The sequence below is a fragment of the Selaginella moellendorffii genome, unplaced genomic scaffold (assembly GCF_000143415.4).
Source record: "Selaginella moellendorffii unplaced genomic scaffold, v1.0 SELMOscaffold_23, whole genome shotgun sequence".
In the NCBI taxonomy this organism is placed as follows: Eukaryota; Viridiplantae; Streptophyta; class Lycopodiopsida; order Selaginellales; family Selaginellaceae; genus Selaginella; species Selaginella moellendorffii.
This window is the reverse complement of record NW_003314284.1, coordinates 757659-778617: the sequence shown is the minus strand read 5'-3', so window position 1 is coordinate 778617 and position 20959 is coordinate 757659. Positions and strand designations below refer to the sequence as shown.

The 20959-nt window shown below is 46.1% G+C and overlaps 1 protein-coding gene across 1 annotated transcript; it reads right to left on the bottom strand.

Annotated features, from left to right (window-relative positions):
• Nucleotides 1–18304: 18304 nt before the first annotated feature.
• Nucleotides 18305–18691, bottom strand: LOC112347703. Its single transcript, XM_024679033.1, has one exon. It carries the CDS (start codon nt 18689–18691, stop codon nt 18305–18307), a length of 387 nt encoding a protein of 128 aa, XP_024534801.1.
• Between the last annotated feature and the right edge of the window lie 2268 nt (nt 18692–20959).

Sequence of the window (20959 nt, the reverse complement as noted above, 5' to 3'; positions counted from 1 at the left end):
CAGCGAGAATCTCGGTCTAGACAACCAGTGTCTTGGACATAGGTGGCCAAGCCCAAGTTAGCAAGAGCCTTCATATCAATGCCCACAATTGTTGTTGGGACAATGAATGCACCTAGATTGAGAGCAACTCTAGCATTGATGATTAAAATGGGAGATATCTAGGGCTAGAGAGGAAGCCACACCACCAAGAGCATGTACTGAAATTTTAAATTGCTGCCAAAATCCTAAGAATTGGTGATAAAGCACACCAATGATTGTTGTAATTGGTGTTGCCAAGATTTGATCAATGAGAGTGCATGGGCAGCCACTTGTCATCATAGAGGCCTATACTGGTCAAGCTTGGAGTGCATGTAAACACTAGATCTTGAGATATAAGCAAGGATGTGTATGCTGCTGCAAATGCATTTGGGAAAAGCAATTTGCAAGTAGTGAGAAATGGAGCTAAAGGAGCTAGTGGAGTTGATGTTGAGGTAGAGTATAGCTCTTGCATAGCTATTTTATGCTTCTTTTGAGCTCTTGTCAAGGCAAACTGCTGCTTGGGCATGAGAATTGTGTTCACAAGGCATTTGTCACGATCAACAATTGGGGCTGCCTCGAGCACTCTTTAGTCAAGTAGTTGTTGGTATCTTGTTGATATTGATGCCAATGAGCTGTTATCCATAAAGGGTTGTTGCTGCACACACAGAGGACACTGGGGTCAAAGTTCTAGATAGAGTTTCCAACACTTAGTAGTGTTATGTGTATTGGCTTTGCATTCCTCACACCACCAATAACACCGTTGAGTCTTACTTTGCATTTTGAGTGCTTGCAACTCCTCCACAAGCTTCTTCTACTATTGGGCTTGCTACTGCACAAGTGCCTAGTACTCCTTGAGCTCGTTGAGTGCTAACTCAATTGCTGTGGGCATCTTGTCATTGACAATATGTGTTGGCTGGGCAAAGACACATACCTAGGCTTGGAAGCTTGGCTAAGAATGGATGTCATAGCGCATGCCAAGCTTAAAGAATGTCCTTCTCCACTTCTAAGGCGTGGTCAAATGTTGCTTCACAAGTTTCATGTTGTTGTTTGAGGGCTTTGCGCTGCACTCCAGGCTTGAGTCCTTGGATGAATGTTGACACCATGGGCTTCTTATATGCTATAAGCCTTTGTAGCAAGCACATACACAAATGCTTCTTGAACTGGATAGTGTAGTCACTAACACTTGCGGCATTTGCCAGAATGAAAATAGCTCTATACAAAGTTGTTGGTTAGTTTTCTCCACTCCAAACTACTTGAGAAACTTTTCAATCATTGTAGATAGTGATTGTCACTCATCTGGAAGCAAAGAAAACCATGCCTTAATGCCCTCCAAGCACTAAAGAGTTAGAATTCTAACCCAACCTTCATATATGCATCTATAGGTGGCATCATACAAGATACTTGGTATGACTCCTCATGCTAGTGTATCAAATTCATACCTATATTAATTGGCTTGTCTTTCATACATGCATTATATATCATAACTTAGAAACCTTATTCCTCTTACCTTCTTAGTTCTCTCACACTAGATGATCATGTATAGGTGATTATGTATGGATGATCATATATAAACTCCTCCATACTTGACCTCACATGCCCTCTCTTCTGAAGTTAACTCTTCAACTAGGAACCCTATTCTTTTGATTTGTCAATCCCACTTAACAAATATGGTTTTATGCATAAGTAGGTAAGTCTTCAAATTCCAACTTCCATTCAAAGATATTTTTTTGAATATGTAGGAATTACTTCCTCAATCTTGATAGCTTTTGCTTCATAGCAAGCTTTAAGACCATACTTTTGTTATGTTACTCAAAATTTGTATATGCCTATGAACCATTTTTATTTGGCTTTCTAAGTACTAGCTTACCCAAAATCATCTTTGGAACATTAAAGGGACTTTCACTATTAGCTTGTTAAGGCTTTTCCTTTCAAAAGTTTTGTAATTGCCATTTAGTCTAACATGGACAATTTCATATTTTAGTGGTATCATGATTGCAAGTAATAAAACCCTCAAGCACTCATTTGATTCCCCACTCATAACTTGTATAACCACTCTAAGTTATATCTTTTTATTCCTATAATTCAATTCTATCCCTTTACTATTTTTTTTAGCTCTATGTGTTCCTTTTGTTTATTTTCCTCTAAACTAGGAAGGTAACTTTACACTTTTTACCTATATCTTAGTAGGTATTTTTAGGGATAAACCTACTTAATGACTTAAGAAGTGATTCATCAATTGGGATATACTCTACTTGTAATCCTATATACCAAGATTAATGTTGTTACTTATGGGCCCCCATATACTTGTTATTACCAGTGTTAAAATCCCTTTTGGCTTTATTCACTTTGAATAGACAAATTTTTAACTTTCCTTAACTTTGAACCTTAAGTAACACTTCTTATCCATTATTTTCTAAGGACTTAGTTTCTTAAGCCTTTTTTAGTCTCAATGATGGACTTTTTAGACAATGAATATTTATTTTTATGACAATGATCCACTATATCATAATATAAATAACTTATCCTTCAAAGGATATATCTAACCTCCTTGTTATTCTAATAAGAAGTAGTTAATTTTTATTATTCCCATCAATAGTATTAAACTTGTGCTTAGTTACCTTATAGTTATCAAATCTTATGATTCATTGCCAATGCTTTCACAACTTTGATCAAAACACTTTAATCTCCTATCTTCTAGCTTAAGCTTTGTAACTCCTATTTCCATTGAGGTTCTTTTGGTTAGTATTTCATGAATTAACCACCTTGACCCACTCAAGGCATTTTCTAATAAAATATTTAGTGTCTCCACACTATGGGCTCTATAAGTGATACATTCTACTTGTTTGCTAACACTATATTTATACTAAATATTGGTTAATCTTTCACCATCATATTCAAACACAGCTCTTTGTAAAAGTTTTTTTCTTCTATGAACATATTTTCACAACTTTAACATAAAACCTTCTACTTACTATTCTTATACTTGGATCTTATGATCCCTCCAGTCCTTGATTGAGCATAATTCATTTCAGTCCAAATGTGTTTCAATTAATACTTTGGAACTATCATTTTATTTCACTGAGTCACCCAGGTTTTAGACTTTACTAGTTCTGCAACCCATAAGGTCTTGGCTACTTTGAAGGTGCTATAATTTAAATACAACTTATTGTATTCATATTCCATTTATAAGGATCATTCTTATATGTGTTACTTCAATAATTGATTATCTTTTGTTTCATATGGGCTACTTTTACCCTTTAGAACTTTCCTTATGCATTATAAAAATGTTGACTCATTTTTTAAGTACACCCCCAACTCCTTGGGTTGTTCCAGCATTTATTATAAGTAGCCCAAACTACTATTTCAAAGATATATGTTCTCATTTGCATTAAGCACTCATAGTTATCAAATTCAATCTTAAATTCATGAATGTCATTCTCAACTATATAAGGATAATCTTACAACTCCTTTATTATCTAGGAATCTTTATCTTTCAAGTAATCCTAACCATAATTATTTACCACAATTATATTTAAGATAGCTTGCTAAGTTAAACTTTTATATAGATCATATCCTTAGCTCTTTAAAGAAAACCTTCTATGATTCCTAAGATCCCAAAGTTGTTCTTTTATCAATTATCTAGTATAATACCTATAAGTTCACATATAAATTAAAGTGGAGAGCCACACCCTCTTAACATGCTACTTCTTGAGTATAGCTCCACTCCTAGCACCTTCAAATGTCAATATCAAATAGTGATATATTTGACTGCTAATAAAAGTCAAATTAAGAAACAACTCTAATACTAAGTTGAAAGCAAGTAAATTTTCCATTCTACTTTAATCATTTAACCACACTTTTGACCATTTGGAGGAGTTTCATTCATAACTTCCATAGGTCTTAATCCCAACTTAAGGTACTTATTAAGTCCTTAAAAGTGAATTCAAAGTTGTATTAACTTCACACTTAGTTTAAATGCTCCACGTATCCAAGTCCCACCTTATACACCCAAAGCTACCACCAATGTTCTAGCCTCTTACACTAAAACCATATTCATTCTCACTATCTTATTGGTAATCCAATACATTGGATTACCAATATATATATCATGATCTTGTTTTTTCAAAATTAAACCATCTATTTATGGTGGTCACTCTATAACCACTCCTAGTGTAGTGCACATGAATTTGGAGCTGAACTCCAAGCTCATTGCGCTATGAAACAAGGGTCTAATGCAATCCCACAAGTACCAACTTCCCATATCTAGCATCTGCACACAAAATTGTGTCAGACGATATTTAGCACGATTTTGGCATACGAGTGGCTTACATGAGGAGGAGGGTACCCCACCAACTAGAGTAGTGTGAAGCTTGGGCTTAGACCCAAGTCAAACACAGAACAAAGAGTGATACAGCTTAGTGGAAGCCAAATTAATATTTCAGGTAGTCAGATATGCATTCCAACCACTATCTTTACTATACATTTGGAACCCCCCATAACTCCCCCCCCCCCTCTTCCTTAGGAAATACACTTTTGGGCTTTCACCCCAAGCCTCCCTTAGTACTAAGAGTTAGTCTCTAGGATAAGCTTAAAACTTACTAAATATGGAATGTCCTTAAATTGCAAATTTGGATATGGGATAAACACTATTGTGTTTAAAACAATTTCTATATTCTGTAGATATGCCAAATGAGCAAATTTAGACACTTTCCATAAATAGCATTTGAGACCAGAATGAGATTAACACAAAAGGCATGATAGCAAGGGTGGTAAGCTATCATTTAGCGAATATTGAGGGACCAATCTTAATATTGCAAGGGTTCTTGATACTAGTAAGTGTAAGCCAATGACATGAGTTTCTCAAACTAGGTTGAGTATGCTGAGCAAGAAACACATAGGGTTCCTACTTTATGTTTATCTGATTTAAATACAAGGTCATTGACCAGTTTCTCAACTAGTTCAAGTAGGAACGATAAAGGGAAATTGTATTGACCTTCTGCCATCATAGTAGTAAAGAAAGAGTGTCCATAAGGACTGGCCAACAAATATCTTTTGATATCTAAAGTCACATTTGTGACTGTAAGTGAGCATTGCCATGGACAGAGAGGGATTTAGTGGGAAAAAAGGATAATGTTCCTTTATGTCTTAGGGCATTTTAAGGATGTTATAACACCGCCATTAGATTAGGGCCCGATAGCCCATTCACTAAATCCTTTTAACCTTTAGGACTTCCTCACCATGTAACCATGCTTTTGCTTATTAAGCAAGAGGGCCACTCCTTTTCCTTTCCACCATTAGGGGTTTTAAGACAATATTTTGAAACAATGCAATCTAACGTGAGTCTTGTGGGTATTTTCCCCACCTTCTGCCATAAGGGTGCCCCAACCACATGGTTAAAGCAAGGTTTTGATAAGCTATGCAAGGTATCCAAGTAGGTAATGACACCCATATTTGGATTAGGAGTATTAATCATTCAATTTCTCAAAGGAGCTAAAATTGGCTCTTAAACATTTTGTCAAGTCACTTTATGTAGCACATGTGTTTATAGAATGAGATTTTGATATTGTCACTATAAATCCTTAGAACCTTAAGGGATAAATGGGGATAAAATAGCCATTAAAAAATCTCTTATTAAGCCATTGCCTCTTTTTCAGTTAGCTTAAGAGGAGAGAGATAAGGTGCACTATATATGGTATTAAAGCCAACAATATGAGTTTGATTCCTATTACTTAGTGGCTATTTAAAAAATATAATATACCCTTAAGCAAGATATATTCTTACCTCTAAATTTGAAATCATACGTATTGGGCATTCATGTTTATATCCTTTCTTTTGTGGGGCATCCATGAACGAAAGTATCCATTGTGGGACTGCAGTACAAGTGGATGACGAATTGCTTCACATGGAATATTTAATCTATGGACAAAAGTATCTAGTGTGGGACTGTGGTACAGGTGAATGATTAGTTGCCTCACATAGAATATCATTCATGGACAAAGGTATCCATTGTGGGATTGTAGTATAGGTGAATGATAAGTTGCTTCACATAGAATATCTAATCTACACAATATAAGGATTAGTAGTTTTAGTGATAAAAATATCCACTATGGGACTATGGTACAGATGGATGATTAGTAGTTTCACATAAAACATTTGATCTACACAGTAGAAGGATTGGTAGTTTTAGTGATAAAGGTATCCATTGTGAGACTTGTGAGACACAAAATCCCTAGGCCCCAAAGTGGAGCTGGAAGGGCACCACGTGGTAGTGGCCGAAGCGAGAGCCAAACGAGCGTAACACATTTGGACCAAAAGCTCCGACTTGAAAGGTCGAGAGCGGGAGTGGAACTCCCAACGAAGTGCTCGAGGAACGAGCACGAAGTGAGCAAAAAGCGAGGCTCCAGAAAGGGACCCAAAAAGGACCAACACATGACACGTGGAAGTGTCCGAGATGGACTCGAGTTGGAGTCCGAAATGGAGTCCAAGATGGACCCGAGTTGGAGTCCGAAGTGGAGTCCGAGATGGACCCGAGTTGGAGTCCGAAGTGGAGTCCGAGATGGACCCGAGTTGGAGTCCGAAGTGGAGTCCGAGATGGACCCCAGTTGGAGTCCGAAGTGGAGTCCGAGATGGAGTCGGAGATGGAGTCCGAGATGGAGTCCGAGATGGAGTCCGAGGTGGACCCGAGATGGACCCGAAATGGAGTCCGAGATGGAGTCCGAGGTGGACCCGAGATGGACCCGAAATGGAGTCCGAGATGGAGTCCGAGATGGACCCGAGATGGAGTCCGAGATGGACTCGAAATGGAGTCCGAGATGGACCCGAGATGGAGTCCGAGATGGAGTCCGAGATGGAGTCCGAGATGGACCCGAGATGGAGTCTGAAGTCGAGACCGAGACCGAGACCGAGACCGAGACCGAGACCGAGATCGGGACCGAGACCGAGACCGAGGCTGAGCCCGAGCCCGAGTCCGAGTCCGAGCCCGAGTCCGAGTCCGAGTCCGAGTCCGAGTCCGAGTCCGAGTCCGAGCCTGAGAGGGTGAAAGCCCAAAGCGTTCGTCTCCTAGACCCTGGGGGGTTTGGTGAGCTCCAAAAGTATAGTAGGGGGAGGACTACAGTGGAGCCAGTTTGGCCAGGAAAGGCCAGTTTGGCCCAGGAAGGCCGGACCCAGTGTTGGGTGATGAGCTGCCCACTGGGAAGTCCAAGACTAGAGTGAACACAGACCGACAAGTGGGGTAGCTTGGTGAAGTGTTCAAGAGCCGGCTCTAGTTCCCCCGGGAGATCGACTGGCCGATGCTCCCAGTCCAAGTGTGGGTGGCACTACCTACTTGGATACCAGGCGTGGCTCAACGGAACCTCGCTCTAAGCCCATGGCTAGAGCACCTAAGGGCAGAAGGCGAGGAGAGTACCCAGGTGGCTCGCGTAAGGCCACGGTGTTCCGAAATGTTGCCCCAAAGGCCCAGACTGTGGAAAGGAAGAGGAGCAGTCCTCTGGGGTAGTGACCAAGGACACAGTCGTGTGGTGAGGAAGTCCCAGAGGACCGTGGGACTTAGTGGTCGGGCCTGTGGGTCTCGATCAAGTGGCAGTGTTGGCAAACACGGCCAGGGGCAGAAAGGGACTTAGTGGGGACTGACAGAGGGATATTGGGGAAGGCTATTCCCCTTGTCGGTGGGCATCCTAGGGGTGCTAAGGAGTGGATCTCAGATGACCACTCACGGATGGTTTGCCTAGTCTTGGAGAGCCAAGACTGTGATGCAAGTGGTAATGGACTGCCAGTGTGGCAAAAGTGATTGGGCATGGCCTTAGCGTAACGGGCTGGCATGTCGGTGGTACCTTTGAGTGTCGGTCATGGGATCGGACACGTGGAGCACTTGGACCAAGTGCAAATGTTGAGTGGCATGGATGCCATTCTCAAGGCTAGCAAGTCCCAAGTCCTGGATTGGACTTATGGAGGTTGTGAATGAGACTCCTCCAAGTGGTCGGAGGTGTGGTTAAGTGACTAAAGTAGAATGGAAAATTTAGTCGCTCACAATTTGGTATCGGAGCTGTTCCTTAGTCCGACTTTTATTGGTGCGCAAGTATATCACCACTGGTGTTGGCAACGGAAGGTCCGAGAAGTGGGCCTATCCTTGAGGAGTAGCAGGTCGGGAAGACATGGCTCTCCATTACAGTTCATGTGTGAACTTGTAGACAAGGTGGTGGATAGAAAAGGGGCCAATAATGGAACGACTTTGGGATCTTGGGAACAGTGCAAGGTTTTCCTCATTAAGTTGAGGAGGTGATCCAGATGAGCGTTTGACTCAGCAAACGGGCCAATGTAGTTGTGGTATACAACTAAAGTTGGGATCACAGGAAAGATAAAGACTCCAAAGCAATAAGGGAGTCACAAGATTATCCTCATATAGTTGAGGTTGGTGCTCATGAATGTGAGACCAGAAGTAATGACCGTGGGAGGTCAAATACGGAAGAGGACTCAAGTCCTTGAAATGGTAGCCGGGGCTACCTTTAATAAATGCTGGAACAACCCAAGGAGTTGGGGGGTGTACTTAGAGATGAGTTGGTATTCTCATCACATGGACAAGTAGTCCTAAGGGGCAGAGGTTGCCCCAGAGAACAAAAACAAGTGTCAGAGTAACACTTGTGAAAATAGTCCTTCTGAGTAGGACAGGAATGCAGGAAGTGTATTCCAGTGAGCTAGTGCCTCACAAGTGGGACCTTACGGGTCTGTGGATGAACCAAGTCCAAAACTGCTGGATGACTCAAGTAGAGTCAAGGAAAGGTCCTAAAAGGACTGATTGAAGCATTTGGACTGAGGTGTGTTGCACCCCACGAAGGATGGGGGGGGGATCATAGGATCCAAGGATGAGAACAGAGGGTATCTCATCGATGGCAAAATGTGCCATGCTAAAGTTATGGGAAAGGTGTTCCCAGGAGAAAACAACTTTGACACAAAGTTGTGTGTGACCTCTATGGTGCAGTGCTAACAGATGGTTGGCATGAGAAAGAGCGGTGTTGGTCTTGGTAAAGACTTAAACACGAAGGGGAAGTGTCATAGAGGTAGGCTCGTGGAGCCGATGGTGTGGAGACACCAAATGTGCCAAGGTGTGATACCTTGAGGCTATGTTGGTGGGTTCATGAGAACCCCTTGCCAAAGGAATCCCAATGGAAATGGGAATGGCATAGCCTAAGCTGCAGAGCATGCAGTTGGAGTGTGGTGACCCAGATAATGATGGAGGTGTGAAAGCACCAAGCAATGAGTTGTAGGACTTGACAACTATGAGGCAACTAAGCAAGAGGTGCAAAATAACTGGTTAAACGGGTAGAAGGTAGCTACCCAAGACTTCTAGCATAGGGAAGTTGGATATACCCTTGCGGGGGATAAGTTGCTTATGTTGCGATATAGTAAGTCAATGTCATAAAAGGAAATACTCATTGTCAAGAAAGCCATCATTGGGACACCTGAACACTCTAGAACACCAGAAGGTGGTGTTTGATGTCGCGGGGGCAATGGATAAAGCCCAAGGGACTAAATCCCTAGCGAATGATGGATAGAAGGTGCTATCCAAATGTCCAAGGTTGCGGAGACAGGAGAGGACTGTCTACCCAAGTTGGACAAAGCCAAAAATGGAATTTTGGCAAGGCTAGTGATGGGCATGTAAAGGCCCATAAGCAACAATGTAATCCCAGTGTGTGGGATTATAAGGTGAGCATACCCGGATTGAGGAACCACTCCCTGGGCTATTGGGTAGGTTCATCCCTAAGAATACTTGCTAAGGCATGATAGAAAGTGCAAAGCTATCCTCCTTATCTAGAGGAGAATGACCGAAGGAAAGGTGTGAAGCCAAAGGCAAGTAGTATTGGGATGGAACTGAACCATAGAAATCGAAGGGCATAACCAAGGTTGGTTATGCCAGCTGGGAGTGGGGAATCAAGTGGGGGCTCGAGGGTGTTGCCGCTAGCAACCGTGATGCCATGGAGAGTCTAAGTTATGGAATTGTCCATGTTAGACTATGTGGCATTTGGAAGGCTTGCAAAAGGGAGGCCTTAGCAAGCTGAGGGACAGAGTTCCTTCAAGGTTCCCAAAGACGATTCTAGGTAGCTTAGTACCTAGAAAGGCCAAGTGTAAATGGTTCATGGAACGCGCGAAATCAGAGTGGCGCAGCAGAAGCGTGGTCTTGAAGCTTGCCATGAGGCAAGGCTATCAAGGTTAGGGAAGTAGTTCCCGAGTGTTCAAAGAGAGGGCTTTGAACGAAAGTCGATGGTCAAGGACTTTCACGCTTATGCAAGAACCATGTTACAGTGGTCGGAGAACTTGCCAAGCGAGATTGGCACGTCGGGGGAACAAATACCCTAGTTGAAGGCGATAACTTCAAAAAGGGTGGGCCATGGGGCCGAGCATGGAGGAGTCCATGCATGATCACAGACATGTCAAGGGAGAGGACTTGGCAGTGTGGAGGAACTAGGTTCCTAAGCTGTGATCTGTAGCGCGCTTTAAAAATAAGTTGGTGCACCGGCGTGGGGAGTCACGCCAGGCATCTTGTGTGATGCCGTCCGTAGATGCATATACGAAGGTTGGGTTCGAGTCCCGACCCTCTAGTGCTTGGGTTCGAGTCCCAAATCACTAGGGCGTGGTGATGGTTTGGAATATGAGGACACTCATATTTCGGTGGTCATGGACTCTCAGTGGGGAGACTGGTTTGGGCACACCGCCAAGCGAGGGATGCCTCGGAGTCGTGATGCACGGTTAGATTGCTTAGTGTGGAAGCTCGGCATATCTAACTTGAACGCTTTGGTGCAAGTAGCACCAAGGTCGTGGTGAGTGAGATGGGGACACCTAATCTCAGTTGCTATGAACCCTTGGCCGTAAGGGCTAGCTTGGGTGCACCGCCAAGTGTGGGGGATGCCCCCGGGGTTATAGTCAACAACTTGGAGGTCTAGAAGACCAAGTACCTCTTGGCAACTCTGTTAAGGTGCCAAGGTGAGATCACTAGGTGATCTTATGGCCAGATAAGGACAAGGTCCTTGGTTGGCTAAGGAATGAAGTTCCTGGTTCAAAATGTTGAAATTGAACTGTTTAAGATGGTGTGGCTTGGTCGTGATGACCAAGTGGGAAAAGCACCTAAGGGAAATAAACTATGTCCGTCCGATGGCATAGTGAGTCCGAGGAAAGTAGTCTCTATAAAAGACCCATGGGAGGGTCACGAAGTTGGGCCATGGATAGAGCCCATAGCAGAAGATGCTAAAGAGACGTACTAGGGGTGAACATCCTCCGGACTTGGCAAAGAAGAGTCTTTGCTATGGAACCGAAAGGATACCTCAAAGATGGAGGTAGCGATCCGATGTTGCTGGGTGCAACAATCAAGGATAGGAGCAAAGGACTAGTGGCCAAGTTTGGGCCATGGAATTTAATGGAAGGGATCCAAATGGCAAAGTTAGCCAAGGAACACTAATGTGTTCAATGCTAACAGCTTGTGGGAAAGGAAGTGGACTACCAAGGATGGATTCCTAAGTGTTCCAATTTGGCGAAGTAAAAGCTCAAAGTGAGGGAGCGGTAAGGTAGCCAAATGATAGGGCCATGGACAGCCCTAGCACAAAGTATGATAGATGGAAATTGAGACTACTCGAGAAGGAGTAGTGGGATTGACTTAGAGAAGGGTCTCTAAGAGATTTAGCGAGAACTAAACCAATAAAAGGAGAGAACCACTACATGTGGTCCAATCAGTCTCTAAGTTGGAGAGACTACCCTCCTTAGAGGATAGGCAAGGCATGGTGAGCCTTTGGTGTCAAACCATGGAGGCATATGCAAAAGGCATGGTGAGCCTTCAATGTCAAACCATTGACGAATATGGAGAAGGCCTGGTGAGCTTTCAATGTCAAACCATTGACAAATATTGGCTAGGTGCCAAGGATGGAAATGGTAACACATGTGAGTGTTATTTTACAAAATGGTTTACCGTTCGATGAGGACATCGAACTTCGTCTATGGGTGGTGGAGTTGTGAGACACAAAATCCCTAGGCCCCAAAGTGGAGCTGGAAGGGCACCACGTGGTAGTGGCCGAAGCGAGAGCCAAACGAGCGTAACACATTTGGACCAAAAGCTCCGACTTGAAAGGTCGAGAGCGGGAGTGGAACTCCCAACGAAGTGCTCGAGGAACGAGCACGAAGCGAGCAAAAAGCGAGGCTCCAGAAAGGGACCCAAAAAGGACCAACACATGACACGTGGAAGTGTCCGAGATGGACTCGAGTTGGAGTCCGAAATGGAGTCCAAGATGAACCCGAGTTGGAGTCCGAAGTGGAGTCCGAGATGGACCCGAGTTGGAGTCCGAAGTGGAGTCCGAGATGGACCCGAGTTGGAGTCCGAAGTGGAGTCCGAGATGGACCCCAGTTGGAGTCCGAAGTGGAGTCCGAGATGGAGTCGGAGATGGAGTCCGAGATGGAGTCCGAGATGGAGTCCGAGGTGGACCCGAGATGGACCCGAAATGGAGTCCGAGATGGAGTCCGAGGTGGACCCGAGATGGACCCGAAATGGAGTCCGAGATGGAGTCCGAGATGGACCCGAGATGGAGTCCGAGATGGACTCGAAATGGAGTCCGAGATGGACCCGAGATGGAGTCCGAGATGGAGTCCGAGATGGAGTCCGAGATGGACCCGAGATGGAGTCCGAAGTCGAGACCGAGACCGAGACCGAGACCGAGACCGAGACCGAGATCGGGACCGAGACCGAGACCGAGGCTGAGCCCGAGCCCGAGTCCGAGTCCGAGCCCGAGTCTGAGTCCGAGTCCGAGTCCGAGTCCGAGTCCGAGTCCGAGCCTGAGAGGGTGAAAGCCCAAAGCGTTCGTCTCCCAGACCCTGGGGGGTTTGGTGAGCTCCAAAAGTATAGTAGGGGGAGGACTGCAGTGGAGCCAGTTTGGCCAGGAAAGGCCAGTTTGGCCCAGGAAGGCCGGACCCAGTGTTGGGTGATGAGCTGCCCACTGGGAAGTCCAAGACTAGAGTGAACACAGACCGACAAGTGGGGTAGCTTGGTGAAGTGTTCAAGAGCCGGCTCTAGTTCCCCCGGGAGATCGACTGGCCGATGCTCCCAGTCCAAGTGTGGGTGGCACTACCTACTTGGATACCAGGCGTGGCTCAACGGAACCTCGCTCTAAGCCCATGGCTAGAGCACCTAAGGGCAGAAGGCGAGGAGAGTACCCAGGTGGCTCGCGTAAGGCCACGGTGTTCCGAAATGTTGCCCCAAAGGCCCAGACTGTGGAAAGGAAGAGGAGCAGTCCTCTGGGGTAGTGACCAAGGACACAGTCGTGTGGTGAGGAAGTCCCAGAGGACCGTGGGACTTAGTGGTCGGGCCTGTGGGTCTCGATCAAGTGGCAGTGTTGGCAAACACGGCCAGGGGCAGAAAGGGACTTAGTGGGGACTGACAGAGGGATATTGGGGAAGGCTATTCCCCTTGTCGGTGGGCATCCTAGGGGTGCTAAGGAGTGGATCTCAGATGACCACTCACGGATGGTTTGCCTAGTCTTGGAGAGCCAAGACTGTGATGCAAGTGGTAATGGACTGCCAGTGTGGCAAAAGTGATTGGGCATGGCCTTAGCGTAACGGGCTGGCATGTCGGTGGTACCTTTGAGTGTCGGTCATGGGATCGGACACGTGGAGCACTTGGACCAAGTGCAAATGTTGAGTGGCATGGATGCCATTCTCAAGGCTAGCAAGTCCCAAGTCCTGGATTGGACTTATGGAGGTTGTGAATGAGACTCCTCCAAGTGGTCGGAGGTGTGGTTAAGTGACTAAAGTAGAATGGAAAATTTAGTCGCTTACAAGACTATGGTATAGATGGATGACTAATAACATCATATGAAATATTTGATTTGCACAATAGAAAGATTGGTAGTTTTAGTGATGAAGGTATCCACTGTGGGACTATGGTACAATTGAATGATTAGTGCCTTACAAGGAATATCTAATCTATACAATAAAAAGATTGATAGTTTTAGTATGGAAATTGAAGTGTTGATTCCCCTTGGCTTAGTAAGTTTAACTATTCTTAGTCATACTATCCTTCCCTAGTATGAGACACAAATCCCAAAGCCCCAAAAGTGGAGCTGAAAGGGTGCCATATGGTGGTGGCCGAAGTAGAAGCCAAACAGGAGTAACACATTTGGACTAAAAACTCCGACTTGAATAGTCGAGAATGAGAGTGCAACTCCCAACGAAGTGCTCGAGAACAAGCACGAAGCAAGCCATAAGTGAGTCTCTAGAAAAGGGACACTAAAGGACCAACATAAGACCCGAGATGGAGTCCGAGATGGACCCAAGATGGAGTCCAAGATGGAGTCTGAGATGAACCCGAGATGGAGCCTGAGATAGACCCGAGATAGAGTTTGAGATGGAGTTCGAATATTAATACAGGCTGTTGGGTGAAAGCCCAAAGCAATCATCCCTTAGAGGGGGGGGGGACGGTGGGGTGTAGAGTATAGTAGGGCGAGTGTGAGGGTTGGACCTCAATGGAGCCAATTTGGCCCAAGAAGGCTATACCCAAGTGTTGGGTGATGAGATAACCACTAAAAGCCCATGGCTAGAGCACCCAAAGGCGGAAGGTGGGAGAGTACCCATGAGGCTTGTGTAGGGCCACGGTGTTCTAAAATGTTGTCCCAAAGTCCCAGACTATTGAAAGGAAGAGGAGTGGTCCTCTGGTGTAGTGACCAAGGATACAATTATGTGGTAAGGAAGTCTTAGAGGACAATGGGACTTAGTGGTCGGGCTTGTGTGTCGCGAATGTGACTTCGGGTATCGAAAATTACTTGTCGGCTAGTCCTTACGGACACTCTTTCTTTACTGCCACGATGGCAGGAGGTTGGTATTGCTAGACACTTTATCAGCCCCTCTTGTGCTAGTGGAGTTAACTAAGCATTTCGAGTGTACTTAGACTGGATGAGCATAAGGACGGAATTCCTACGTGTTATTAGCTAAGCATACTTAGCCTAGTAAGGATTACCCATCTTGTTATATCTTGTATTGGCTAGTGACAAGAACCCTCGTGTATTGAGACTAGTCCCTCAATATCGCTAGATGATAGCTTACTATGTCTGCCAAACACCCTCGTTATCATGCCCTTTGTGTTAGTCTCATTTCGATCCCAAATGCTATTTATGAAAAGTGTCCAGATTTGCTCATTTGGCATATCTACAGAATGTGATTGGTGATGGAACTGCGAGTGTAGAGGATATGGAATGAGTGAGGGGAATATGTGGGGTGTAGTAATGGTAAAGGAAGGGCCAAAGGACCTGGAACATAGACCGGGGCAAGCGAGGAACATCCATACAAACAACAATGTAACTTGAGCATGAAATCCAAGGCATGGGCCATGGTCCAATGGAGAAACACCCCCTGAAAGTAAGAAAAAGAGCCATGAAAGTAAAGTGAAAGAAAGGAAGGAAAAGAAAAAGAAAAAGAAAAGAAGAGGAATGCCTCACCGGATGAAGCGTTTGAGGTGAGAGTGGTTGTGAGTGTGTGGGAGTTCACGTCCATCAACATCAACTAGCACATATGCTCCACCTCTGATGTGTTGCTGGACAAAGTAGGGGTTGGTCCAACGAGGGGAGAACTTCGATGGTGGTGTAAACTCTTTGAGTAGAACAAGATTGCCATCCTCGAATGGTTTGGTAGAGCACTAGTGATCAATGACGGACTTGATCTTCTGCTTGCCCCGAAGGAGATGTTCAGTCGTGGATCGTTGCTATTCGTCCAAGGCAAGAACCTACAAGTCCTTATTGCTAAGCTGCATTGCTACTGCATATCGAAATGGAAGTGAGAGTGATGGTATCTGGATCTCCACTGGAAGCACAACATCTATCCCATAGACAAGGGAGAATGGGGTTGCAGAGATGGATGTTTTGAAGGACGTTCAAAAGGCCCATAACGCCATAACCAAGTGCTCGTGCCAACACCTTGGGTGATCCTCCACAAGCTTTGAGATGACTGTCTTCAATATCTTGTTGCTAGACTTTACTTGGCCATTGCACCCAGGATAATAGCTGCTGCTCTTCACGTGCTTGACCTGCAGCTGCTGGAGAAGATGTTGCATCACTTGTCCAAGGAAGCCACTGCCACGATCGGAAATCAAAACAGCAAGAACTCCAAATCGGCAAATGATGTACTCGTAGACAAAATTTGCTGTAGACTGTTGATCTGCTGGTAGTAGAGGGGTGGCCTTAACCCATTTTGTGAAATAGTCCATTGCCACGATGATATATTGCTGTCCTTTTGAGCTCAATAGACAATGTCAAGTCCCCACTGGAAAAAAGGACCCAAAGAAGTAATGAGCTGGAAAGGAAGACATGGAACATGGCTCCGGGGGTTGAACCGTTGGCACTGCTCACATGCCTTGGCATAGGCCAAGCTGTCCTGGTGAATCCAAGGCCAAAAGTATCCATGGCACAAGAGGAGCTGTGTTGTGACCCGTCTTGAGAAATGCCCCACACAAGAGTGGAAAGCGCGAAGGATCTCAAGGACCTTGTGTTCCCCCACACACCGCAACAAAACTTCCTGAGAAGTCCTCTTGTAAAGGTGTCTATTGAGAAGGCAAAATCCCCGTGCTCGGATCTCGGTGAGGAATCCGGTGGGAATTGACCTGAATCCAGGTACACTGCAATGTCTTGTAATGCTGCTGGGACCACAAAGGAAGTAGCTTCAGCAACCAGGAATTCGCTCGGATCCATCATGCGCTTCCGCCGCATGTGAAAAGTTGGCTGGAACTCTTGGATGGTCACAATCCAAGATAAAGTACGAGGACTGTGAACCAATCACTGTAAAAGAAAGGTGAGCACATTAAAACAGACATAGAAATGGATATAGGCTCCAGTGAGAAAGTGACGAAATTGCTCCAAGGTGTAAACTACAGCCATTGCTTCTTTTTCTACATCCATGTACTTCTTCTCAGTCTCCTTGAACGAATGTGAGGCATAGTATGTTGCATGTGGTGGCTTGCCAGGCTGTGACCATTGGCAAAGGCATACTCCAAAAGCCTCTGTAATCGTTGTGATGTAAATGTCGAAAGGAAGTTGTCATTCTGGTGGTTGGAGTATTGGGGCTGTGTGGAGTGACTGCTTCAATGATTCAAAGACTTGATGCTGGGACTCACCCTAGACAAATGGAACGTTGTGTTGTAGCAGAGCTATCAGAGGCCAGGAACGTGTAGCATAGTTGTGGAGGAAATGGCAAAAGAAACCCGTTTGCCCGAGGAAGCTACGAAGCTGCTTCACATTGGTTTGTGGGTTTCAGTCCAAAATCTCCTAAGCCTTGGCTACCTGGGGTTTGATCCCATTTAGTGAGACATCAAAGCCTAGCAACTAGCCTTCAGTCACCCCGAATTTACACTTTGCCGGGTTCAATGAAAACTTGTGTTGTCGGCAGCAAGTGAAGATCTGCTCCAAGTGCACAAGGTGGTCCTTGAAGGAGTTCGAAGTCTTGCAAAGATCATCCATATACACCCTCAAGGCACTTCCAATCAAGTTGTGAAAGGCATGAGTCATAAAGTGTTGAAAAGTAGCTTCGGCATTATACAAGCCAAACAGGAGGACATTGAAAGCGAAGACGCCCCAAGGTGTTCAAAAGGCTGTAAGATCTCGATGATTAGGGTGAATGAAGATCTGGTTGTACTCTGAAAAGCCATCCATGAAAGAGTAGTATCAGTGTTTTGCCATCTCATCCACAATTGCATCGATAAACAGAGTTGGAAAGTGATCTTTTGCAGTTGCCTTATTCAAGTCTCAAAGTCAACGCATAGGCAGAGTTTTCCATTTGCCTTGCATGTAGGGATGAGATTGGCCACCCACTCTGAGCTCTCCAAAGGGTAAATAAAGCCGGCTGCTAGAAGTCGCTCGATCTCCAACTTCATCTCTGTATGAGCTATTGGGCTAAAATGCCGCATCTTTTGACAAACTAGTTTGGCTGACTCTGAAAGCACAATACTGTGCATGATTGTGTCCATGGGAACTCCTTGAAGCTGGCCGTAGTCCCAAGAAAACACGTCCTTGAAATAGTGAAGGAGATCCAAGAGCTTTGCTATGTTTGTTGAAGCAAGTGATGTGGCGATAAAGACCGGATCCTTGTCATCACCTAGTAAAATGGCATGAACCCTGGAGTCTCGAGAAACCTTAGGCTCAAGGGGTTCATCTATCTTAGATTCCTTCTCGACTTTGGAAACCAAAGAGCAGGGAGTGCCTCTTGCCTCTCGCATCATGGTGATTGCTTGATGTGATAACCTATCCACCCAAAATTTTTCTTCACAAGGGACACTTTAAAAAGTCATATGAGAGAACTCATCCTTTAGGTTGACCGCCCGCTGCCATAGCTCTTTCAGGTTCTCCTTGTGGACTTGGTATTCTCTAGTAAGTTGGCGTATGATGAGTTGCACATCTCCAATGAAAGTGACTCGCCTAAACTTGAGATTTGTGGCCAACTTCATGGCATTGATAGCCGCCAAGTACTCTGCTTCATTAACTGATGTTGCTGGCAAAGTGATAGAAAGGTCGGCTACTTTATTCTTCTTAGAATCGATCATCCAAACTCCAATGCCGGCAACTTGGTTTTTGGGGTAGAAAGAACTGTCGAAATAAGCTGTAATCATAGGAGTGGCCTCTTCTTCAAATAAAGATGCTAGGAACACCACATCTGCCCTGGGCATTGAACTTCTTTCATGGGTGGTGGAGTTGTAAGGAACCAACTCCCCGAAGTGTCATAGGCTAAAGGATCCCCGAAAGTATGACCGAAATGATAAAGAGTTCATCGGATAGGACTGAGTCTAAGATCGAGTCCAAGATTGATTCTGAGACCAAGTTCGAGATAGAGTCCGGGATCGAGTCCGAGGCAGACTCCAAAACCGAGTTAGAGATAGAGTTCGAGATCCAATATCGGGTCCGAGACCGAGTCCGAGGTCAAGTTCGAAGTTGAGTCCAAGATCGGGTCCGAGATCAAGTTCGAGATCGAGCCCGAAGTCAGGTCCAAGATCAAGTCCAAGATTGAGTCCAAGATCGAGTCTGAGTACTAATACAGGTCAAGGGGTGAAAGCCCAAAGCATGTGTCTCCTACGGGGGGGGGGGCGGGGGGGACGTCCGGGTAGATAGGGGGGTCGACCCGACTTATACTGGCTGACGGGGCCCTGGGGCGGTTGTAGGGGGGGGGCTGAAGGGGGGGAGGGGTCGCGGGTACAGGGGGGGGGGTGGGGGGGGAGGTGTGGGCGGAATGGGGGGAAGGGGGGGGCGCGGGGGGGGGGGAGGGAAGGCGGGGGGCAGACGAAGTGAGGGGATGGGGGCAGTGGGGGGGGGGGGGCGGGGGGACCCGCGCACGTGATAAGGGGGATAGCGGGGGGCCGGGGGGGGAATGGGACGGGGGCAGGGGGGGGGGGATGGTGATCGGGGTGTAGCCTTGGCGTGGGGGGGGGGGGGGGGCTGCAAAGGGGTCCAAAAGTATAACAGAGATAGTAGTGAGGTCTAGGAACCAGTCTTGAAGGAACTCTCCAGTGGTGCTTCCAAACTGACAAATGGTCAAGGCAACTGGGTAGATAGAAGCAAGAAGATTGTAGACTTGTGCTCAAGTTGCGCAAAGTTGCCCAAAATGCCTATGACAAAGAGAAATAAAGGTCAAAATGGAAGGAAATGTAGGCCTCAAGCACACGTAACTATTGACCCATAGGATAACCGTGTAAGTAACTAATTTTTCCATTCTACTTTAGTCATTTAACCGCACCTTTGACCACTTGGAGGAGTCTCATTCACAACCTCCATAAGTCCCATTCAGAACTTAGGGCTTGCTAACCCCAAGAATGGCATCCACGCCACTTAACCTTTGCACTTGGTCCAAGTGCTCCATGTGTCCGATCCCATGACTGACACCCCAAGGTACCACTGACATACCAGCCCATTACGCTAGGCCATGCCCATTCACCTTGGTCACATCGGTGGTCCAACACCACCTGCATTACAATCCCGTCTCTCAAAGACTGGGCCATCCATCCATGAGTGGCTATCCTAGATCCACTCTATAGCATCCTCAGGATACCTGCAGACATGGGGAATAGCCTTCCTCAATGTCTCCTTTCCGGCCCCCACCAAATCCCTTCCTGTCCATGGCCGTGTTCACTAACACTGCCACTGGATCAAGGCCCACAGGCCCGACCACTAAGTCCAACTATCATCTGGGACTTCCTCACTATGTGACTATGTCCTTTTTCACCACACCAAAGGGCTACTCCTTTTCCTTTCCACAGTCTGGGACTTTGGGGCAACATTTTGGAACACCGTGGCCTTACGCGGACCTCGTGTGTACTCTCCTCGCCTTCTGCCTTTGGGTGCTCTAGCCATGGGCTTAGAGCGAGGTTCTGTTGAGCCACACCAGGTATCCAAGTAGGTAGTGCCACCCACACTTGGACTGAGAGTATCGGCTAGTCAACCTCTCGAGGGAACTAGAGCCGGCTCTTGAACACTTCACCAAGTTACCCCATTTGTCGGTCCGTGTTCACTCTAGTCTTGAACTTCCCAATGGGCAGCTCATCACCCAACACTAGGTACAACATTTCTGGGCCAAACTGGCCTTTCCTGGCCAAATTGGCTCCATTGCAGTCCTCCCCCTCACTATACTTTTTGGAGCTCACCAAACCCCCCAGGGTCTGGGAGACGAACGCTTTGGGCTTTCACCCTTTCAGACTCGGACTCAGACTCGGACTCGGACTCGGGCTCGGTCTCAGCCTCGGCCTCGGTCTCGGTCTCGGTCCCGGTCTCGGTCTCGGTCTCGACCTCGGACTCCATCTCGGGTCCTTCTCGGACTCCATCTCGGGTCCATCTCGGACTCTGTCTCGGTCCAACTTGGACTCCATCTCGGACTCCACCTCGGGTCCATCTCGGACTCCATCTCAGTCCATCTCGGACTCCACCTCGGGTCCATCTCGGACTCCGTC